Source organism: Trachurus trachurus, assembly GCF_905171665.1.
Source record: "Trachurus trachurus genome assembly, chromosome: 5".
In the NCBI taxonomy this organism is placed as follows: domain Eukaryota; kingdom Metazoa; phylum Chordata; class Actinopteri; order Carangiformes; family Carangidae; genus Trachurus; species Trachurus trachurus.
Genome location: NC_139896.1, coordinates 25,104,125 through 25,129,246, shown reverse-complemented (window position 1 = coordinate 25,129,246; position 25,122 = coordinate 25,104,125). Strand labels below are relative to the sequence as shown.

The 25,122-nt window shown below is 42.6% G+C and overlaps 1 protein-coding gene across 2 annotated transcripts; it reads left to right on the top strand.

Annotated features, from left to right (window-relative positions):
• The first annotated feature begins 12,959 nt into the window (after positions 1 to 12,959).
• atrip (ATR interacting protein) lies at positions 12,960 to 25,122 on the top strand. Of its 2 annotated transcripts, none has more exons than XM_083971344.1 (18): positions 12,960 to 12,981; positions 13,681 to 14,000; positions 14,346 to 14,419; positions 15,213 to 15,383; positions 15,478 to 15,590; positions 16,264 to 16,400; positions 16,595 to 16,678; positions 17,267 to 17,372; positions 17,648 to 17,815; positions 19,421 to 19,685; positions 20,511 to 20,564; positions 20,759 to 20,940; positions 22,376 to 22,512; positions 22,639 to 22,730; positions 23,962 to 24,045; positions 24,131 to 24,209; positions 24,303 to 24,524; positions 24,825 to 25,122. In XM_083971344.1, the coding sequence occupies exons 2-18, from the start codon at positions 13,682 to 13,684 to the stop codon at positions 24,896 to 24,898; spliced, it is 2,361 nt and encodes a 786-aa protein (XP_083827470.1). In that variant the 5' UTR covers positions 12,960 to 12,981; position 13,681; the 3' UTR covers positions 24,899 to 25,122. The 2 variants fall into 2 exon arrangements, with proteins under 2 accessions (XP_083827470.1, XP_083827469.1); XM_083971343.1 differs by having other exon boundaries at positions 12,969 to 13,250.

The following is a 25,122-nucleotide window of genomic DNA, read 5'->3' as shown; positions in this document are numbered from 1 at the left end:
TACTGGTCAGTCACCTTCACGTATAATGACATTCCTAACAGCCTCAGCAGTATATCAGCATGTATGTGAGCATACATCGTTCTAACATACAATAAGTAAACATCACCCTGTCGATGTCTCTGTGGTAACATTGGGCATGTGGCTCAACGTACTGCTAGCCATGTTAGGTTTTTGAGCAACAAAGGCGGGCAGTAACTGACTCTAGAGGAGACAAAGAAGAAGATTGAGCTGAAATGTTGTGGTGTTCCTTTAACAACTAGAGTTTCAGTGATCTTACTCATTATTTTACGGATGCCATGTGTAACATTCAGAACAAACTGAACCACTTTCTATGAACCTCGACAATATTATGAGTGTTTTAACATACTAATACTACAATGTTAATCTCTGTGCTGTATGTACAGCCTCCATAACACAGCTATAAACCTACAGAATCACATGATAAACCACTGGAGGCGTCTGATGGCATCAGCGTGTCCTGTTGCTAAATCCAACCTCATCTGCACCTTTTGACAAAATCAATATGTACATGTCATAATGACACAAAACAACAGTAAAATTCAATTGAGCCATTTAAAGAGACAATAATATTCACATTTTGTGTCCACTCTTTGAAAATAGTAAATCAAAGTTTCACCAGCTTTTAATTAAATTAAGTAAATCTTAAAGATTTTAAAGATCATGAAAACTGTTCACATTGGTTTTGTAACCATCACAAGGAAAATATTGAAATATGTTCAACACAATGACAATAAACTGATTTTTTTCTCCTTCATAAATCACTATGATAGTTTATAAAGAAAACATCAACACACACTGTCGTTCTATCTACAGTCGTTCCACTGGCCTCGGTCCCTGGTACAGAAAGGTGGGGAAACTTTAAGGTATAAAAACTGATGTGCAAAAAGTTGTTTTCTTAGGTCCCTCTCATGGAAAACAATGTAGAGAAATAATGTAAATATCTACACAACCTTTACACTCGCTAGTTCAGATTCTAGGGTTACTCTGCACTTGTAGTGACTCAACACTTTTGTGCATGTGTTTGATTTAAAATCAGTTACTGCATTCAATGGAAACCTGACAGGTAACACACAACACTGTCATTGTCATAATAAAACTAGCTTGAGGTATTATTGCACATTTTCCCGAACTGCAGACCTGGAATCAGTAGATTTCAGATTTACTCGCGCTGTACCTGCTTGTAGTGGAATGTCAACAACGGCGACTGGAGCTCCATCTGTGCTGACTGTACAGATGCTGCAGCAGTCAGGTTGACTTGAGGTGTGTCTTCTTTTCTTAGTCAACACCTCACTGCCGATTTCAGTAAACATGCATAAGCTGTTACCTGGGAAGGTATAGATCTGTAAACATCCTGCCAACAGTACACCAGCAGGAACAGGGAGCCATGAGCCATGACGGGTCAAAGAGCCTATGCTGCATTCACACCATGACAGCAGAGCAGTAAGAATGGGCAAAACACGATTATTATAATGTAGAAGTAGAGCTGTAGTGTACATGGCTTCATAATAGCTTTTTATAAATTGTATTACAGTTTGCAACATTTTTTTTATTATTTCTTCAGGTGTTTTCTCTAATTAAGACATATGGCTGTCAAATTTTCCAAAAACTGTCAACTCAGAAATTACAGATTGGTGTGAACATGTTTCCCAACTCAGCTGCATGTCAGTGGGATCTGATAAACAAGATGTGAATGCAGCATAAACTCCACCCCCAAACACTACAGCAGCTGATTTTACAGATTAAAGCTGTGATTGAAATCCTCTGCAAACTTCTGTGGCACAATGTTTCCCATTCACGATCATCACAGTATGACTAGTGTCGCACAAGCAAGTGAGTCAAATTATTATTAGTATTTTTTTTTATCATTGAGTTACAAAAGCTCCCACCTATTGATATTTTAATTGTAAACAGAGTTTCTATAAAAAAACACTCAGGATTTGGTATCAAATCTCAGTTGTCATTGTCTGCATTGCTACAGTTGATGTGTTCTGTGGCCCTGCTGTAAAAGTGGTTGTGTGTGATCTGTCTTTAGTGCACAGCCAGGTATGTCAGGCAGAACAGTATTGCTCCCCAAAACCTCATGGTCTGTTTGAGGATTTGTGTCCAAACCCAAATGTTTTCTCTTAAGATTCTGTGATATAAATGGCGCACAAGATGTTGCATGAAACACACTCATCTGACCTTGTTTAGCTGTTTGTCATTACAAGCGTCATGCACTGACACACACAATTTGTCGGGAGTGCTGTACAATGGTGACACACCCACACATAAAGCTATCTGTTGAGGTGATGTATACAGCGATGACAGTGAGGTTCCCTCTCTCGCAGACATTCATTAAAGGAACTGTGTGACATTTATGTATATCCTGGTGATCGCTGTCTTCCGCAGAGTCATATCAGACGATGGGTTGCAGTTTCATCTTTGAACTTTGAATAAAAAAACACGCAGAGGACCCCGTGCTCTGTATAATGATGATTGAAGTCCCTACAGTATTGAAGGACACAAACAGCAGGTGGGATGGTAAATCCTAACCCTGCGTTACAAGCACATGCTGTTTGCAAACTCATGTATGGTCTGACATACACACATCACTTTCAAATCCATGCAGCATTGCAGATGCATAACGTATGATGTGGGCTTGAGTTCACTCATCCTGGATTAATGAAGACATTTATGAAGAACATGGTCCAGTATATGTCTAGTCTAGACTGGCAGTAGGGGGGGACCTGGTCGCCTAGCTCAATGTAAAGAGAAAAAAATGCTGTAGTTTGTAAATTATAAATGATAAATGAGATGAACACAGGACTAAAAGTAAGTTACACTGCAATGTGTGCAGTGCTGAGGCGTGGGGGGGTCAAAACTGTTTAAATTACACTGTTTTGGAAGGTGTCTAGCAGTTTTCCATTGCTTCAATTAAATCTTTTCACAAACAGGATAAACGTGTCCTGGAGATGAATCTGAAACCCATCCTCTCTTCTTCACTTGGGGAAAAACACGGAACAAGTGGATTTACAAAAATGTCACATTTTTATCTTAACATCATACACACTCACACACACAGTTACAGTTGAAGTGGTGTCCATGCAGTTAGACAGTGGTGACCGTCAGCAGAGAGCTGGGACACAGCATGTCCTCCTGATTGTCCAACCTGGTTCCATGAGTCAGCAGCTCCTCAACTGTTGTCCAGTCATCCAACAGTTTCCTGTTCCTCATACGACTCAACTTCTTCTGACTCAGCTCCAGCACTGTATTGCACCGTCCCTCTGCAAAAGCGCCTACTCCCCTGCTGTCCATCACTCCTCCGTCTCCAAAAGGGGCTCCTCCTCCTCCTCCTCCTCCTGTGCTTGCTCCACCTCTGTTGACAACATCTCGTATAGCCACTCCTCTGGCCTGCAGTTGCTGCTGCCTCTGTTCGCGAGCCAGCAGAAAGTGTTCCCTCCTCTCGGTTCGACTCCAGTAGCGACCCATCAACATGTCGGTGTTGGTCTCCTCATCGGTGCTCATCCCACTGCGTTCATCTGCCAGCTGCGACGCCCGGTCTCTCAGGAGCTGGTTCCTGGACATCCGTGAGGTTGTGTTGGGTTTGGAAAATGCATTAAATTTTGGCTGTAGGCCAGAGCTTGGATTAGGGCTTGAATTTGCAATCATATATCCTTTCTTGGCTTCCCATCCAGTGGCAGCACAAGCGCCTGTGTGGCCCTCCAGGGTGCTGTAGAGTCCTCTACCTCCCCCAACGCCCTGGGACTGTCGGCTGGCTGGTTTTGGCCATGTGTCGTTGACATCTCCGGCCAACTGTGTAGAGTGGACCAGGCTGTGAAGGTGCTGCTGCTCTCTAAGCCGGCTCCTCTCCAGCTCCTGATGCCTCCCTCTCTCCATCTCCTCCTGAATCAGTGCCTCCCTCTCCCTTTCCAGTTCTTTCTCCTTTTGCATCTGTCTTTTTTGTTCCAGTTCCCTCTCCATCTCTCTGTCCCTTTCTGTCAGCAATGGCTCGGGAATCATGGCTCTGTCTTGAGAGTGCCACCACTCATGGTGTGCAATCTGGCTGTTGGAGTTGTTGTCGTAGCACCGCTCATGGGCGTTGGCAGGCCTCATGTGCCCCAGATTGGCGGGGTGCTGCTGCGGTGGTAGGGCCATGGCTGCTGGGTGGGAAGACATCACACCAGCCACTAGCTCACCCTCCTCTGGCAGACCTGGCGGCAGGACGTTGTGTGGTGCAACACCTCCACAGTGATGCAGGGTTGCTGTGCAGTAGGAGGGGGAGGCTGGGTGACTGGCTCTACGGCGGTACTCCTGTGGAGGAGGCCGATGGTGCAGCGTTCGACTTCTCCTCAGCATTCCCACAGAGCTGGAGCCTTGGTGGTGCTGCTGTATGGGCACTAGTGGTCTCCTGTGGCTAGAGGGTGTGCTGCAGGTGGAGAGGACCGGGGCATTCATTCGTGAGACTGCAGCATGGGCATGAGAAGGATTGAAGAGGGCTCCACTGCTGGAGCTATGACGGTTCAAACAGGGTCGGTCAGCTTTATGGAACTGGACTGACGAAACTCTGGAAATGCAAACATTAAAGTCAACAACCAAACACCGTTAAAACAAGTTGGAGGACATAGATTTTCAAAAGTTAAGGGGCTGGTTTCATTAAATTAAATTAAGATATTGCATATGTTGCACATTAAGTCTTTCCTCTAATTTGTGAAAAATATCTGTTGAAACTGACGCAGTGTTTTAGCAACAAACATTTAGAGCTAGAGATCATCTTGTTTAAACTGTCTTCAACATTTCTGAATCACTAAAAAACATCTTCAAAATAGTTTTAAACCACAAATGACCTGCACATAATCTGATTTTCAGAACCAGTGTGGAGGAATTAGTGGCATCTAGTGGTGAGGTTGCAGATTGCAACCAACTGAATAACCCTCCCTTTCTAAGGAAGAAACTATGGGGGCCTGCAGGTACTGTAATGTGAACATGCAAATGGCCTTTTGTAGAGCTCATCCCATTGGTACTGTAGCATTGTGGCAATCCACCATGGTGGACTCTGTGGAAGAGGACCTGCTCCCAGTTTAGATATAAAGAGCTCAGATCAGCTAATGAAAACAAATGATTCTGGGTTTTATGTGGTTATACACATATAATAACTTAATATAGAATATTATCCCATTTCTGCCAAAAGATCCCCCTAAATCCCACATAGTGGTTCTTTAAACCTACAGGTCTATTCATATTTTTAACACTTTAAAACAAAAGTAGCTTCAGATGGTTTTAAATAGGTTCAGTCTGAAGTAAAATGACTAGACACAATTCTAATGAGGGATAAACTGGTTTCAGCCACCACAAATCTCATAAAAATGGTTTGGAAATATGCATATTATTGGTTTTAAAAGGGTCTAAATCACTTTCGCCTCAATGTATACGTGAAAAAATACAAGAAACAAAAGCAGTATTATAGCCTAAGTGACATACAAACTAAATACATGTTCCAAATGGTTAGTATAATCTTACTGCTAACTTATCAAACCACTGATTGATATTTTCTACAAACATGTATTAATCAAGTTTGAATTCAAGACTTAGACTGACCAAACTGTACACCAATCTATCTGGATCTACCTGAAAAGTCCACGGGGTGGCAGATCCATGACTGGCCCTGCGTCTTCTTCCTCCATCCCGAGCTGCAGGCGTTGACACTGTGGCTGCATGGTCAGCGCCTCAGGGATGGCCTCTAGCAGTTCTCGGTGGCTCTTTGGGCAACTGTCACGCCGCTCCCGCCTCTCACAGGGTTCACCCTGATGTTGCAACCTGGCGTTGTACAACCGCATTCGCTTCTCCAGCAGCCTCTGGAAATGCCTGAACTCGCCAGTGCTAACGCTGTAGAAGCCAGAGTCGCTGAGCTCAGAGGAAATAAAGGACTCAGAGGAAGGAGAACCGCCACCTCCAAAGCCCCCACAACCTCCTGGGGCAAGGGCCCCATGTGAATGGCAGTCCTCTAGGCCCCCCTCCTCGGTCTCCAGCCCTGAGAGGTCGCCCTGGTGGAGGGAGCCGTCTGTCCAGCCCAGACCACTGTCCAGCTCATGGTGGAGAGGCAGGAAGCCCAGTGGCTTCTCCATCATGAAGTCCTCATCATCTGTCTGCAACAACAGGTATCCACAGTCACAAGGTCATTTACACAAATGCACACATCATAAACACATGTATTGGTATTGATACAGGTATTGAAAAATAATGTGCCTTAGCTAGTAGAAGATACACATCACAGTTTTAGATACCTGACTGTGGCAGCCATTATTGTCCTCTAAGTTGGTATTACAACATCCCATCAGGCAGTTCTGTCCCTTTGGTCGTCGACCAGTAAGTTCTGGATCCTGAGAGATTCATAATGTACGACAAAAGAAAGGAAATCAGCACAACGCTTCTGTTTTTTACGTACACATAATTTGATTTACTGGAGTCATTCCTAAATATTGACTAAAGTTTCAGTACAAAAACGCCCACAGACCATGTCCTGATTGACTAATGGTGAGACCTCCAGAGAATTTTAGAATTTTTTTTTCAACCAGTATTGTTAATTAAATTACCGGGTTATATACACTATAACCTGGTAATTTTTTTTTTTTTTACTGGGGCTTTGGAACTAATAAAGCAGTAAATCTGAACTTGTTGATAAAGCTAGACTCCCATATCCCGTAACAACAAAAGTTTTTTCTCAGTGTCACCTGGTGACCGATGTCCACAGTGTCCCGTGGGGAGCTGGATAGGTAGCTGTACCGTCCTCCATCACAGTGATCTTGTGGCAGAGACAGATGGCCGTAATAATGTCTATAACAGACAACAACAAGAATGTAGACATTGTCAAGACTCTTTTTTAAGATCATGTTGCTAGGCAGAACTGAAAGCCATGATGTACTCCAAAACATGGTTCTGTGATACTGCACAGGTGGATACATGCTCACAGTGAGTCAGTGCATAATGTTCAATATTTGTGGACCATCAATGGCAGCAATTGTGATGCAGATCTGAAATTTGAACTTGAACTGAAGAGTTATTTGAGTTTTTTCATCAATCTTACTCATCACAACAATTTACAACCTTACAGTCAAGTCCTAAGACACCAGTTTCTTTATGAATGTTGTAAAGATAAATGGAGTTACAAAGACCGGGTTCCTGCTCCACCTCTGACTTTATGGTAATTTTGTTGTTGTGAACATTTTGGGTTCACTGTTAACTGAAAACCATTGTCAGGGTCATCTAAAATAATCTCAACTAGGATTATAGGATTATTTTTAAGTGATTAAGGGATTTTAAGTGTCAGTGACTACTAAGATTTCATGTTCCTTCTTCATCTGTCATTGTTGTCCTCAGAAACCATGCTATTTCTACGTGTGTGTTTACCTCTCCTGGTAGGAGGGGCTGGAGGCATTAAGGCCCGCCCCCATCACTGGGAGGTTGAGGTGCTGCAGGTTGAGGGGGAGGGGCTCCCAGGCTCCGCGTTCTGCCTCAGTGCCACACCCCCTTTGAGCCTTGATCTGCATGGTGATTGGACGTTGACTGGCCGCCAGGATTCGTAGAGCATCCCGCTGGCTCAGGTGTGCTAGACTCCGCCCACTTATCTAAGACAGGCATACACAGATATTGAAGGAATGTGACGTTAGCAAACACCGACAGGTTCCCCCATCCAGCAGACACAGCTGAACACGCTAGTCCCATTGGAGGCGGGTTATGTCCATCTGACACAATACATTCAATCTTTATATGAAAATATTGATTGGTGGGGCTTATCAATATCTTCCAGTGTTTGATTACGATGCCAAAACCCTGTGTTGGGAATGTCTAAAAAAAGTCTAGGTTGTTCTGATGCTAATCAATATTATATATCAAACAATTTACACAATGTGCAATAATTATTTATCTGTCATTGATCTATGCTGCAGCAGTCTATCTGCTGAATGTGCATCATGCAGGGACAGCTCAGTTTCATTAAATCTGAAAAAAAATTACACCAAAACGTGAAGATTATAAATGTATAACGGAGCAGGGTAAAAACTTAGTGGAATAGAGTAATAGTGAGGTGACTGTTTACTAGACAGGGATGGTTCAATGACAAGATGCATCACTGGAAAGGTAGGACGCAGAATTTTACGAGTTTGACCCAGGGACTAAATTTTAGCATATTCTAGCCTCTGCTGCACTTGTCTTTTATGTATCTGTCTCACAAGAACTCCATGGAACTGACACAGTGAATCACTACAGGAAAGCTTTAGTCTATTGTGGTAAAACAGCAGCTGTCAAAACCACAATCAATTAGTCTCCCCACGCTGCCATTTTAACTGCATTTAATGTGTATTTTTACAGTGTGAGCACACCACAGACTTCAAACTCTTAATTTGTTGACATTATGCAACTGGGCCAGAAGACACAGCTCTGCCTGCAGACACATGGTGGATTCACACTGGTTTGACAAGCAAATCTTACATGTTTTGTGATTGAAGTCAAATGTGAACATGATGTCCATGATTGCAGTAAAGGGTTAACATTCACAAGCCAACATAAGCCTCATCCTGCCTCACACACTCATGCACGCCTACACACACACACACATGCAGCTCAACAACCATTGAATTAGATGCATGAACAGTATTGTTAACTCCAGCACATCACAACCATGAGTCACCCTCCGCTACACTCAACCAGACACGCACACACATACACACACACACGCACACACAGCATGAGCCGAGAAGCACAAAATGGCACCTGTGTGGAGACAGAGGACAGCAGCAGAACGACTGTGAGCCTTCAGCAGAGCGACAGCACAAATCTGAACCACATCCTCACACGTCATTCAGATTCTACATATGTACAGTAGAATAAACCCTTGAAACGGTTTGAGATGTAAACCCACACAAATTAGGCTCTTTATCCAAAAATATTTCTGAAATGATGCCATTTTGCATCCACACACACGATCCTGGCAAGGCCATACACACTCGTTTCCATCTTCTTCAGATGCAGCATCATAAACCACACATGTAACATCATTAATGACATTGAAGCAGGTCTTTGGCCACTTACCGTTTGGTCGCCCATCCATGGTCCAGAGAGCCAGCAGCCCATCGTCACGGCAACAGAGGACAGCTGCCTTGGATCCTGTGAAAATCAACGACGCTGCTGCTTCCTACAGCAGATCGTCTCTTCCTCCTCCTCCTCCTCCTCCTCCTCCCTCTCTGTCGATCTCTCCTCAGTGTGCTTTTCACTATTGCTCTCTCCTAAACATTTGTCCGCATCCACCTCCTCTCTTCCTCTTCTTCCTCTCTTCTCTATATCCCTCCTTCCCTCTATTTTCATGTATTTCTTCTGTATCTCTATCCTTGCCCCTCCCCCTCCTTAACAGCTCCAGATTTTAGCATCCTGCACACACACACACACACACACACTCACACACACACTCATACACGTACACTCATGCATGCATGCAGCGCTGCAAACATAAAAATATGCGCAAGCTGACACTGTGCGTTCAGAGACAGAGAGGGAAACACACGCAGTCACACAGTGAGAAGGGTATCTGATTGGTGGCCTTTTAAGGGTCATCAGCCAATCAGATGCAGTGGTCTCCCTCTGGATGTCTTCCTCTCTGACGGAAATTCCTCAGCGAAGACTCAACATGTGCAGGAGGCAGCCTCTACTGCAGCACTACGCACAGTAACAGAAGAAACACACCATCCAACCATCCATCTTCTAGCTATTTAACCAGGAAATTCCACTAGATGCTGCTCAAGGCATGCTGGGAGATGCAGGTTCTCTTGTGAGTCTGTCAGAGGTCTTCTGTTTCTGTTGAGTGGGACCAAAAATTTGGGGGAATCTACATGAGCCCAATGCCGACAAATTAATGAAGAAATAATGATATGAAATAACTAAATAACGATAAATAGGACAGTCAGACCTGGGGCTTAATTTATGGTATCAGTCAGCGCATCTTTTTTTACATTAAAAATATACATGCACAAAAACGTAATACGATTCATGGACATGCACACCTCCTTGCAATTTCCCTCTGTAAATCACAGTCAACTTGAAAATGTGCACACTTTGGCAAGCCTCGTGCTTTGTCCAAAATACGCCCACTATTAACCATAAATGATCGATGCAAATTGCTCATGTTGTACTTTTCACCCTCTTCTTTTGTGTAGTAGCAAATGCTGTTTGTATGCATTTATACATCTAGAAGTCTGAGGGCTAATGTATCATAAACAGCATTTCAACTAGTTATTTTTCACTATACTAGAAGTAGCTCTCTGCACTCTACATTAAGACAGCCCATGTGAGAACAGAAAACACATCTCCAGCTTATCATGCTTAACATTTGAAGTCACTGCTGCTCTCTCTTCCATCAGAGCCAAATAATGCACGAAGTGGTGACAAACAATATCAATATAAAGGCTGATGAGTGCAGCTTCTTAATGTATTCAGATACATGTTGCCATTTAAAATGAACAATCAGAGAAAGAAGTGTATATAGCTTGTCATGTCAACTTTCACATTCAGAAATTTAACAAGGTCAAACTCAAAGGGAGGTTAGCAAAGGGCCATAGTTTGATCTCTTTGAGTTGAACTTATGATTAGGAATAGGATAATGTAATGAAGATAAAAAACGGTGTACACCTGTCAGTGAGTATCACAAACATCAGAGGGAACAAGGGACATCCTTACCACTCACAGCTCATTCTCTGATTGGACATTGGTCCGTCTCCGGCTACAGGGTCTCCTGAGAGGACGCCGCAGGAGAAGACTCTCCGCAATGTTTCAGGTCTGCAGAATCAGGGAACGTTGTCAGAGCTGCAGCCTCTGCTCTGCAGTAGCACACGCATGCACATGTATGTAGGCTTCACTCAATATGATTCACTATGTGACCCTGTTTTGACTGTTTGGTTGTTATGGTAACCACCAGTCTGCATGCCAAATATGTATGTGTGTGCATATGGGAGGGGGAGCTTCACTAATTCCTCTGAATTATCTTTTTAAGATGTAAGGAGTTGAATCAGTGCAGGAGACCTGGTGCACGATACTGGTGATACGAGCGACTGTGTCAGCGCAGATGTTGGTGAAGGCCTGCGTGTGCGTGTCCTGATGATGGTGATGATGATGACAGGTGCATCTGGATGCCTGAGCTCTGCCATTTCTGTAATGAAGTATGGAGGCGGAGAGAGAGAGAGAGCGGGAGAGAGTGAGCATGTGTCAGAGTTACACACACACACACATGCACTGTAGAGCCTCAGATGCGACACACAGACCTGTCTGTGTCTAAAAATGGAAAGCACACTTGCTGTTGCTGAGAAGCTGCAAGAAGCTTCTATATGAGGATGTTGTACATCCAGGGATTCTTGTGGACACCCACCAGCCTGTGAAACCAGACCTGAATCAAGAGCGTAGCAGCACATGTCAGATGGCTTGCCAACATGGTGGGAATTACAAGGGGCATAAATTGATTAATTATTATTATTATTATTATTTTTATATGGGCAGGATAATTTCCACTGGAGAAAGAAGGACTCTTCCACCCTGTTAAAATTTTCCCTTGTTTTTTCGCCCACTTTTTCAATATCCTGTTAACACTGTAACATGGGGAATGATTTACACTGTATTTTCATCGTATGACTCAGGCAATGACGTACCTGGCACTTTTAGTCGGAAAAAAACCCTGAGTGCTTGGTAACAAAGCCGAAGTTTGAAAAAAAAAGTGTCAAAAGCATTGGTCTTCTTACTGCTGTAATATAAAAGCATTTGCTGTAGTTTCACACATCAACTTATCCCTGTAAATTCAATTCAATTAAGTGTTGTTATGTCTTTGCTTAAATCTTTCTTAACGTGTGACCTGACAATCCAGCTCTCAAAAAACAAAAGACAGAAGAGAGGAGCTGATAAAATGTTGATACACTTGTTTAACACTGTCAAACATTGTTGTGCAGATATAACAAAAAACACATGTGTTTAAAAATTAATTTTAGAGGTACTGGGAGGTGGATTTTGCTCTCCCTTTTTAAGTTTTTTTTAAGCTTTGTTTACACTGACTTATCCTTCACATTTCACACAAGTTATTTATTCATTTATTTTTTGATCAAAATTTTATTTAAATTTTCAAATTAGAAAAAAGAACAATAATACCAAGGCACAAGATGTGTATATAATACACATACAATATACTGACAGACAAGACTCACACAGAAAATAAAAGAACTTTTAAGTAAATTAAAAATGGTACTAAGTAGGCCTATGGTAAGTACCGATAAAAAATTACACAAGTTATCATGAGGCTAGGAAGGAATAAGGTAAAGAGTTTTGCCCCCAGTATAGCACCAGAGACCCCACCCCAACAGGGTCACCTGACCATGACCTGGTGAAGAAACAGCCCCCACCCCTGCATTTGTTTTTGTTTTTTTTGTATTTATTTGTAGGCTAGAAACAGATAGGCTATTCTAAGCATTGCCTCACAACAGGGAGTGATGCTGGTGTTGTACTGAATATCTGCACAACTGTAATTAGGTCCACAGGTAGAGCGGACTTTCAGACTTTGAGCAACGCTCAGCAAACCGGTCGTTTTTTTTGTTGTTTTTTTTTTTTTTACAGACACAAGATTGATATTATTATAATCTAAATGTACAAGTAGGCTACATCAAGAAAGCATCTTAAACAACGTCACAACATATGCAGATATGTAAAAAGCTGCAACAAAGTGAGACAGCAGAAAAATGCAGAACAAAATACAGAAACACACGAAGCGAGGCACAAGAAGCACAAAATAAGCAAATAACGCAAATTATTTCACAGACCTGTGTGGTTGTAGTTTAGTAAGGTATGTCCCGCACAAGCTTCCGTCAGTGCATGGTTGCCGCGGATGATTGGTCGGCTTGTCAGCGCGTCGCTCTGATTGGTCAGATTGTCAGCAGCACTGAAGCGGGCTCAACAACACAAGTCTGACTTGACCACTTCAACTTTGTCTTTCTGATTCCTTTTCCTTAAAAACACAAATTTCACCGCTTACTTTAGTGCGGACGGACCGTGTGAACGGGCGCCATCATCAGACACCGCTCACATACTTTTCATGAGGTTTATTGTGGCTTTGAAATGCTGCCGTGACGGAGTGAGCGGTGTTAGCTTAGCGAGCTAACTTCCCATTGGATTCCTACTTGGCTTTATCTTTTAGCTAACAACTTTCAGGAGCTGCACCAGCAGAGCTCAAGGTACAGTAACAGGAGACCCAGAGGAAGCGAGCACCTGTAAACTACATTAACGTAACTAACTCACTTGTTTTGAGGTTTGGTTACGATAGAAATGAACACTGGTTTGTTGCTGCATTGACAGATCTCTGCTCAGACCTTCACTTACTTCACTAATCAGGCTGGTCACTTGACGGTCCTGCTCTGAGTTAAGCTCCTGTAGCTGAATGAAGTTGAAAGGATGCACTTGCAGAGATTTGGTTTGGTATCCTAAATACTGGGATAAGATAGTCCTGTATACATCTACCTATAGTCTGACTGGTGTGTAACTCTGAGTCTTTTTGGCCAGGAAAGACCAAATTCTTAGTCTGGGTAGTAGTACTGTAAATGATCAGTTTGGAGGTCAAAGGTCAGAGCTGTCAGCTAGTTAACATCCTCTACTTCTCCTTCACAGTATGAACTGCCCTCCCACCAAGCGCCTCAGAGGCCTGAACCACGAAGTGACAACGACAGTGGCCTTCGATGACCCATTTGGAGGTGATGATGACTTCACTCAAGACGACTTGGATGAGATCGACATCATTGCCTCGCAGGCCGCCACCACATCAGCTGCAGGGTCTAAACCAGAAAACAAACCGATGGAGTCGGCTAGGCCCCACACTGCAGGACAGAGCAAACCTCTGAGCAGAGCTGCACTGAAGAAGAGCAGAGAAAACACATTTGGATTCGGCAACAGCAACAGAGGGAATGCTGGGATGAGCAGAGAGCCTCTTGGTGAGTTCAGAGCAGAATTGAACATTAATAGAAGTTTCTTTTCCCCCTTAAATAAATAACATCCCCCTTTCATTTTTATTAATATTCTTATTAATGTACAGCACTTTGTTCCAGCTGTGGCTGTTTAAAGTGTTATAAATAGATGAATAAAGTTTAACCGTATATAAAGGCAAACCCCACAGATTTACACATTTAATCTTGTATTATAGTCATCTAATCTTGTTAAATTTCTTCCTCTTCATATTAAGAAAAGTACAGTGGGGATTGGGGAACAGTGCTGATACACTGCATGTCAGTTTTTTGTATCAGATGTGTTGACAAAGCTCTGTTGTTTTGTGTGTTCAGGTAACAGGCAGCAGCAAATTGGGTGTGACAGAGAGGACTCGCTGGAGGCTCAGCATGCAGAGCTGAAAAGGAAGGTGATACTGACCTCCATCCATCTATTCTCTATATTACTTATCCGTGGCTGGAGCCAGTTACAGCTGACGTAGGGTGTGGGCAGGGTATACGCCCTGGACAGGTCACCAGTCTATCACAGGGCCACATTAAGAGACAAACAACATCATTCACGCACTACTGGCAATAAAGAGTGGCCCGTCAACCTAGTGTGCATCAAAGTTTATAAAAAATCACCACAGCATTAGAAGGGCAGGTTTAGAGAAAGCAGCTGAGGGGAGTTGAACAATTGTCCGGTGAACAAAACTGCATAATCATGACTGAAAGCCATAACACTGCACTTGAGCTTACAGTTGCACACTACATTCCTTATGAAGTTACAGAAAAGTAAAAATATATTATATTTTTACTTTTCTGTAACTTCATAGTTTTGTTTAGCAGATTTCTTGTAAAGTGTCCTTCAATCACAGAGAGCCACACACAGACAAGAGTCAGTGCGTAATGGAAGGTTTATGCACAGTAAATTAATAAATAATCTCAACTATTACAACACATTTCAGCATTTGTGAATTTGAATTTAATGTTATATGGACACATATCAGTCTGCATCTGAAAGGTTTGATTTTGATTCCCACACCTTGATGATGCATGGTCTAAATGTGAAGATGTTAAGATAATCACACTTTTGTTGAATTTAGAGTTTAGGAAGGTCCTGTAAAAGCTAAGAACTGCATTGATGAACATGTCCTTGTGTGTGTGTGTGTGTGTGTGTGTGTGTGTGTGTGTGTGTGTGTGTGTGTGTGTACATGTTATTAGCTCAAAGAAGTAGAAGATGAGATTGTCTCGAAGAGTGGGGAGATCCGTGTCCTGAGGGACCACCTGAAAGCAGCTCAGCAGGAGAACGAGGCTGAGAGACAAAACCAGGTCCTGTTGGAGACTCAGAGGAAGAAGGAGCAGAGTGACAAGGAGAAGGAGCTCAACAAGAAGGTGCAGAAAGCTACCACAGTCAGACATTCACACTGTCCATACTGTTTATTCCTCACAATAACATGATGATAACAATAACATGTTGTGTGTGCAGGTTCAGTCTTTGCAGTCTGAGCTGCAGTTTAAAGAAGCAGAGATCAATGAGATGAAGTCCAAACTGCACAGTTCAGAAAAAAACAAGACGGCCTCTCCACTGCCTAGAAACAGGTGAGTCATCATCGATACAACTATTTGCATAAACTTCAGTCATTCTCTCAATGAGGATTTGCTGTTTTTCTACTCTATATTGCAGTTAACTGAACATTAAAAGAGTTTGGTCAGATATTCACCTCGGTCTCAGTACTTTCCTTTAGCTCAGCAGGGTCAGTCCAACAGTTATAATTAGTTAAACTTTCTGAGAGTTTGGGAGATGAGGAAAGTAAACAACACCTACAGGAAATGTCTTGTGTCATGTTTTTTACAGTTGGTTCCTGGTTTGATGTAGAGTTCTTTTTTGCTTTAAATGTGCCTAAATTAAGGTGTTACAGCTTATAATTCAAAATCTCATTATACTCTAATATTTTAAATGATAAAAATATTTGGATAGACTGGCGTCTTGTCCAGGGTGAAGCCTGCCCGTGCCCTATGTTAGCTGGGATTGGCTCCAGCTCCCCTGCAACCCTACATGGATAAACGATGTATAAATATAGGTACAGATACAATAATTAGGGCAATAAAATAACGTAGGCAAGCAATAATAAACATGTAAAGATACAGTAACAAAATCTGTATAAAATTATAAGGAGACATAAATCTTATTTACAGTAATTCAGTTAGTGCAGGATGAACAATTGACTGACTGTCATCTGCTCGTCTCTGTTCACTCTCTTTCTGCTCTCAGTCCTAAAGTGCTGAGCTCTCTTGGCAGCAGCTCCTCCTCTCCGGCTGGAAACGGTTTCATCACCAAGGAGATGTTTGGAGCCAATGTGCCATCCAGGACAACGCCGGTGAAGACGCCAATGAAGACACGAAGAGATGGTGCGTTACATGGTGATGTCATGGAGGTCGTTACAGTTGTGGTTGAAATATATGTGTCCATTATGGGGTTTTTTCATTGAACTTTGGTTAATATCTATGTGGGTCAGTGAGGTTTTGTAGTGGTAGTGGGTTGTGGAAGTCTATACATGTATGCAATGTCACCAAAAGTGACAAAAGTATGTGTGTTTCAGCAGATAGAGGCTCATCCAACAGCAAATGTGACAACAGTCGTCCAGACCCCTTCCTGATTGTCAGACCTGCACATCTGCAGCATCAAGGTCAGTGTGTCAGTTGCATTAACCTGCATTTAAAAAAAATGATATTTTATTTTGTATTTTGGGAAGAATAAAATATTACATTACAATGAATAACAACAACTTGCCCTAAGGGGATCCCGATCCAATACCTACCCACCCTCTGCTGCGTACAGTACATAATAACATACAAAAACAATAATAAACAACAATAAAAGGAAAAACACATTCAGAATAAATACAGTTACATTTCAAAAGGACACTAGAGGGATATTTCATAAACTTGGGTTATTGGCACACGTATCAGCTCTGATAGTGGCTGATATCTGTGCGTCCTCCACCAGACATACAGTCAGGTTACATACCGGTACTCTTACTGCATCAGATTTTCACACAGAAGGTGAGAGTAACACCACTGTGTACCTCAGATCATTTATATTTAAACAGGACTTGTTAATGCTGCCCGCTAAACTAAATGCAAAACAAACAGCATGTATTGTGAAGGAGGGTATACTACATCTGATGCCTGTGATGTCAGGGTCTTCTCGGTGGGAGACAAATGGGCACAAAAGAGGTAATTGTGATTAAAATGTGTTTTCTTTTGTCCTCCAGGTGGCGTCCTGTTGGGGTTGTTGCTGCAGCAGCCTCTGTCTCCCAGCAGCCTCAGCCTCTCTCATCTGCTGACTATGAGTCTGACAGACACCCACCTGACATCCAGGTAAAAACCATGCACTGTAACCATGGTGATATTGATGGTCACAGAGGTTTGGTGTTATTATTGCAGGTTTGCAATATTATGATCATTATGAACAAAGTGTAGTAAACTGTAGATATGAAGTTTCCCCTTTAATATTTGAATACTAGTAATGATAGTGGGTTAGGGTTAGGGCTGCTGCAGTGGTGGCAGTTGCACTACTGTTCCACATCCCAGCTCAAGCACAGAGGAGCTGGACTGTTATGAACTGCTGACTGACTTGATGTCTGTGTGTTCAGTGGGCTGTCGGCAGATTTCCTGCTGCACTCTGATGCAGCAGCAGCGTGTGTCAGTGGAGATGGAGCTTCCAGAGCCTCTCTGAGTCCGGTCCAGAGTCTGGCTGTAACCGGACTCAACATGCTCAGTCAAAGCCGAGCAGCAGCTGCAGCCACCAGCAGGAACCACAGGTACACGCTCTGTCTGATGATTCAGCAGCTGCTCAGCTGAAACTTTGATTGAATTACGATTCTGCTTATATGTCTGTTTCCTTATTGATTCCTGATAATTGTTATGTATGGGAAAAAAAAGTGGGCCTACATTCCTGACACCCCAGTGCTCCCACTACAATCCTCCCTCCTCCATCTGTGAGCATAAGAATAAGTAGACCTTTACAAAATGTGCAAAATTGATAATTTTATATAGAATTGTAAGACAGGAACATTTTAATATGAAACATCAGCCTCACGTTAGTGTAATCCCGGTTCATTTTGTGTTTTTCCTCTCTTCACATGACTAAAAGCATAACTCCACTTCATCCTGTCAGTGACATGAGGGGGCTTTTTATAATTTGCAGAACCCGTCACAGTTTGGTTTTAGTGGGGGTAGTGGGTCCCTGGAGCTGAAAGACCAGCTGGTATTGATAACAGGGATTGATGTTGGGAATGAGTTGGTTCATTACCTTTAATTGTCGGAGCACGTTGTTTTGAGATCGGCGGGGGAGAGACGCAAGGTGCATGGTATTTTTACGTTCTCTAATCAAACTAAATCCACAGTCCAACAACTCCAAAACGCTCTCGTGGACAAGTTGTGCCCTGTACATTTGTCACGCTATGAGCTAATAACGTATAATTAATTATCGTATATTATTATAATTATACTTTTGAAATCACTCCGCCCAGCAGCCGTGTCTGAAATGTAGTTGCGGGTACTCATTTGCCTCGAATACTACTCCACTCCGTCTCGTAATGTTACATTATTAATTAATAGCGTGGTGAATGTGCAGGTCACAATTTCTCAACGAGAGTGTTTTGGAGTTGTTGGATTGTGTATTTAGTTTGATGAGGGAAACGTGGAAATACCATGCACCTCGCGTCTATCCCCTGCCTATGTCAAAACAGCTTGCACCGACAATTAAAGGTAATGAACCTACTCCTAAAACTATAGGTATTATGGCAATAGGCACATTTGCCAAAATGTTGAAATATCCCTTTAAATTTAGACAGTTTCAGGCTCTCACCTGGAACGTGTTCTCATTTTACATACTTATTGTAAATTGTAAATTATATATTATAAAGTATCTTCCACTGACTGAAGAATCCTGATCACCACAGTAGGAGTAGAAAGGTTCTGTGGACAGCAGCGCCCTCTTGTGGCCAAATAGTATAACAGCAGCACTGAAATAACAAGTCAACACCATCATGACATCACATGTTTTTGTCGCTGATTTGATATGTGTAAACTGTATGTAACATTTTCCACAGGTGTATCATATTAAGGCTCAGACAATGACATAACAATGCACAGTAGCCGGCTGTCTCTTCTAGGATGTGAGTGTTCACAGCAGTCAGAGTGACTGACAGAGTAGCGATGGAAGAATTTGTCATTGCAAACAGAGCTTAAATAAATGCTGAAACAAGTACTTAATAGATGGATTTGGCATTTTATTTATAGCTTAAATTGGGATTTCGAAGGACTATGAAATAATATATAAAAAGTTTGGGAATAGCTGCTCCAGATCTGGGGTGATTGCTTATCTGATTAGGCTAACTCCATTTATCTCAATTTCTCTGTAGGTCGTGTCATGGAGCCGTCCTACTCCTCCCTCTGTTGGACCTCCACCTGTCTCGTCTCTGTCAGGCTCTGGACCTGCTCCGTTCAAACTCTGCTGGCGGCAGCAATTCAGACTCTGCCGCTGTCAGCTCACTCCCAGCTGGCCACGCTGCTGCCACCGCCCGAGGCGGAAGACTCGAGGAGACGGGTTTGCCTGGTTTCAGCATGGAGGACACTGGTTTGGCCGCTCTGCGACTCCTCTGCCTGCTGCTGGCTCACAGTGATGAGGTGATGACACAACATTACTTCTTTATTCTGTAACATCTGTAATGACAAACCACACGCATGACTTGATGGCAGATCTGGTTCGATTTACGTTGGTTTTAGGCCTTACTGAAACAGTAAAACTGTGTCTTTGAGTTGCTTTTCAGAATCAGAAATGTTTTTATTGCCAAGAGCAGTAAACAGTTTACAGCAAAAGGAACTTGTCGTGGTGTCTGAGTTCGTACGTTTTGAAAAAACCTGGAAAAGTCATGGAATTTGAAAATGTCATTTTCCAGGCCTGGAAAAGTCTTGGAAACAGGGGTCCTGAGGAAGTAGTGGAGCTGTGCATAAAGCCCATTGTCATTAGATCTATTCTTTGACAATTCCACTGTTCTTTTGTTTGTTTGTTTGTTTTACATAGTTTGCATATATTTCATGCATACATTGATGTTTTAGAGGTCTTGTAATGTCATGGAAACTTGTTGCCAAGTCATGGGAAAGTCATGGAAAAGTCATGGAAATTTGTTGGTTAAAATGTGTATGAACCCTCAGGTGCAAACATAAAGGTACCAAAAAATAGTTAGGGATAAAATAAAATAAGATAAAATAAAATAGAATAAATAGAAATAAAAATAAAAATACTCTAGTGCAAAAAAAATATGCATATACTGCATATACAATTTAGGATTTATATAAAAAGAATAAAATAGAGTAGAGGGAGATCACACCAAGATCGACGTTTTATCTGAATGGAGCTCTGTAATATTCAGTCGTTAGGACACAGTTTATGCGGCTAATGGTTATTTGTTCTTTCAATATTTGACCTTTGACCTCTGTGCTGTTCCCCAGGTCGTGGAGGCTGTGTTGTCAGAAGAGAGTCGAGGCTGCGTTACAGACAACAAGGTACAGGCAGAAAATGTAAACCTTACTCCCCACCACAGTGGATATGGCAATATCAAAATATCAACTTTAAGAAATAAAACATGTTTGATTTGTCTTTATGACACAATGAGATGCCTTCACAGATTGTTCACTTGAATTTTAGAATTAAAGAGAAATGTTTCAGTGGGATTGTCCTCCTTTCCTTCCTCTTGTAGACTGAGCCAAGTGCTGCAGGCAGAGATCTGTGCTCCCACAAGGCCTTGCTGCAGTCAGTGTTACGGCTGTGTCAAACAGGACTTGAAGGAGGCAGCAGCTCACAAAGGGAGGATCTTGTCCTCAGCGCCATGAAGACACTGTGTGTCCTGATTGAGAGGACACCACAAACACACACTGACAGGTACACGCACACAACATTTATTTGAATTTGTACTTTTTTAATTGTTAATTATTGATTAGCATTAGAATTAATTTTCATAACACCGTATTTTAAACAGTTTTAGTTCATCACAGCTTAAAGGGACTACGAGGAGTTTTGGAAAGCTATGTGTTTTCACACCAGATTTCCCATGAGCCTCCGCGCGTGTGGTGGTATTCTTGGACCTGTGCAAGATGGACGAAAGCGAAAACATTGCCAAGAATGTTTTCATTAATCAAGAATGAAAGTCCGAGGTTCGAAGATGATCAGATACTTCGTAGTTCCGACCATAAACGGCGATTCGGCGGCGTTATTCCCATGACCTGCCAGGCAGCGTCCGGGAAACCGAAAGTAGGAGCCGACCACTAAATAATAATACCAAAATAACTATAAATACAAAACGATATATATTTATCAAAAATGGACCCATTAACAAGTGTGTAACGTAGATTCATCCACATTAATATGAGACTCTTTTATAACCAAAATATAAACTCCTCGGGGTCTCTTTAATCATATATTGAAATTAATATGTTCAAAGAAGATTGTTTAAGTCTGAGTTTTTGTTGCGTGAGAGCAGCAGAAAGTAGCGAACGTGACCTAACACTACACCCACTCCACACGCATTCATATTCAATTTTAATCAATCCATCAAATGAATCCTTTTACAAAATGTGCAGGATAACACATGCACAAATATGATGCAACATTTAAATGGGCGTAACACTGCTGGAGATCAAGGAGTAGCCGACCAGGGAGTGTGTGTGCGTGTGTATGCGTTAACATTTTCCACTTTGCGTCAGTAGTTACGTAATGTGACTGTAAAATACCTTCAAGCGTTTACAGTCAGTGGGTGACAGAACAGAAGGTAAAAATAGCCGAGAAGGGCTGTGCAGCAGGTAACCACTGGTAGAGGAGTTCCCTGGCCTTTATCTGCTGGTTTATTAAAAAGAAACCATGTGGGAAGAACAGAGCTGAGCCCTGAGACCGGATCAGTGCAGTTTTTGTGAGGCAGTGCTGAGTCGGCAAAGACAAACTGACTCCTGACCTTTCATGTTGCTTATTTCATACCTCTAAGGATATTTGCAAGTGCTGCCCTGCTCACATTTTTGCACTGCTGATACTGATCATCTGTGAGTAAGATCAGCTGATTCATGGCTAATGATGATCATTTTCGGCATGTGCATACGATAAATCAGTCTCACTTTTCACTCTTTGTAAAATGTAGTTTTGTTTTTGTGGCCTCTCGTGCACTGATTGAGGTTGGACTTTGCACTTCTCTCAGTCAGGCGCAGACAGTATTACTGTAACTACAGGAATATTTACCATTGTTAGGTTTAAAACTTTTTAGTGTTTAGTCAAATTCAAACCTGCATCTTCTGTGCAGTCACAGCTGTCCTCTGTCTCTATCTGTCAGGTTGCAGTGTGTGTTGCAGGTGGTGTGTGCGTGTTTGTCAGCGGACGGCAAGTTGCAGATGATTAAAGAATGTGTGTCCATCCTCACGTTGATGTCCGACCACCGAACACTGGCCCAGCAGCTCTGCTCGCAGCACGGTGAGGTGTCATCTATCATTTAAAAGGCATCTGTATACTAATGAAATTTGATATTTTGTATTTTTATATTTATTTACTGAAACTGAAGTTCTGTTTTTTTTGTTTGTTTGTTTGTTTTTTTCCCAGACCCTTGTGTTTTCCTTAAGTTATTCCAGTACATCAGAACCAGACCAGACAACCATGCAACACACACAGAGTGGATTCTGCTGGACCTGCAGGTAACGCACACACGGCAGAGACATACTTTAGTCCTGCAGGAGGTTTATATGGATAGCATCAGCGTGGGGTCATCCCTATGTTCCCTCAGCCCTATGTTCCCTCATTTCTAACTTTTGTCGTCACTGAAAATTAGGCCCTATGTTCCCTCAGCCCTATGTTCCCTCATTTCTAACTTTTGTTGTCACTGAAAATTAGGCCCTATGTTCCCACAGCCCTTTGGTCCCACCATTGGTTGGGTTTAGGCAATGAAGAAAGGAGTTGGTTAAGTTTAGTAAAAAGACCAGGTAGAGGCTAGACAGGCCAGATAGACAGAGTCCAGATAGGTAGAGAGAGTCCAGAGGGAACATAGGGCTGAGGGAACATAGGCACGCTCCCATCAGCGTTATGGTCTTGGTACGTTTCAAAATAACTATCCTATCAAGTCAGCACACGTCTAAAGACAAAGTGTTTCTACCTTTTCTGAAAGGTGAGATGAGAACTCTGGTGTCACGGACGCCTTCTGGCTGCGTCACATTAGTCATCGTCGTTAAAAAGATGATCAAACAAGCACTTCATCTGAAACCTGGACACGTTTCTTCCCCCTGTGTGTATCTGACTGACATCAGCAGAGCATCAGCTTGACAGTTGAGGACCAGTTGACCTACTTCACCTGGACTACAACAGCTGGCTCCTGTGTCTATTCTGGCTGCAGCTCTCAGTTATTTCCTCTCTCAAGTAATCAGCAGATTATTCTCATGATTAGTGGTTAAGATTATAAAATGTGGAAAAAAAATAAGAGAAGTAAGAACGTCCATAAGTTCCCTAACCCTAAGGTGTTGCTCTTAAACTACATGTTTTCTGACCTCAGACCTCATCCGCACAACAGGTTTCATTTTAAAACGATATTCCCAAACAAAAACAGCCCCATCCAGAAAACCATTTTAGCTCTGTATCAGAAACGACCTCCAATTACACACACTGGGCATATGCGAGCAGGTTGTCGACTTTGCAACTGATGAGTTGCAAAAAAGCAAAGAGCAGAGTTGCTGCGACAAAAACATTTAGGCAGTTGTCAGTATTTTACAATACATGTTGCTTTCCCCACTGGATAATCAAAGCAAACGAGACCAAGACAGGTACAGCCTTTGTAAAGGCTCTGTCTTTGTTTGTCCCGGTCACAACTTACATGTATTGAAACACAGCTGTTTTGAGGACTCACCTCTATCGGCCATTGTTGTGTTTGTGTCTCAGGTGGTTCGTTTGTTGAGCAGACTAATGACTCAGAGAGCAGAAAGCTGGAGCACAAACCACGGCAGCTGTCAATGCTTCACTGAGGTAAATATCTATTCTGTTTCTCCGTATAGTGACCCCAAACTTTGTGTTGCACTTTTCAACATGAGTTTCACTTTCTTCCTCTCAGGTGGTCCAGACAGTGGTGATTGTTTTCCATCGACAGTGGTTGGATCTCCGTGGTTCTCAGGAGCCGTCGGACTCAACAGGTCAGTCGCATGTCAGATTTTGAAGCATGGGTCTGATAAAATGCACAATGAAGTCTCTGTAGCAAGCTGTCCCTAAAATGGCTGTCCTCTCAGGTGCGCCCCAGCCCTTACCACGGTGCTCCGCCCCCTCGTCGCCGTGGTGGCGCAGCCCCGCGGCGTCTCTGCTCAGAGAGTGTTTGCTGCTGCTGCACTGGCTGCTGCTGCATCACAGCAACTTCTCAGAGAGCTGCAGACCGCTGCTGCACATGTACGACCAGGTGATCCCCGCCGTACGAGACACGCTGAGGAAGATCCCTGAGCTGAGCGAGAGCGAGGGTACAAACACACACACAAAAATACACACAATGTTTTTTCAGCCAGTCTACAAGTTTTTATTTTTACCAATGAATAATTACCACCAATCAACATCAAGTGGGGAATATGTTCAGTAAATACACACTGATCAGCAATAACATTATCTGATCAACTGATCTGTGTGTGCTTTGACTGAGTTAAGCCATGAAATTGTGCAGAATAATAAAACTTCAATTGAAGGTTCAAATTGCTGTTGATTCAATAGGCCACAGATATAACATCACCCAGTAAAGACTCACACTATCCACTTCCTGTTTCCAGAGCTGGCACTGGACGAGATCTGCCGCTCAGAGGGCGACGACACTGACGACATGGACACTGATACTGGTTCCTGACTGACTCCATCAGTGACCATCGAACAGACATGAGAGACATTTCACTGACTGTCAGTGTGACGTTTCAGTCTGAGGTGAGGACAAAATGAAGACTCTGATTTCAGACGGACTTTTCAGCAATTAAGTGGGCGTTGTATCGAGAATCTTATCTGAAGTGAAGGACAGTCGCAGAATTTAATCTGCTCTCTGATCAGATTGAACAATAAAATGTGAAGGTGTGAAAA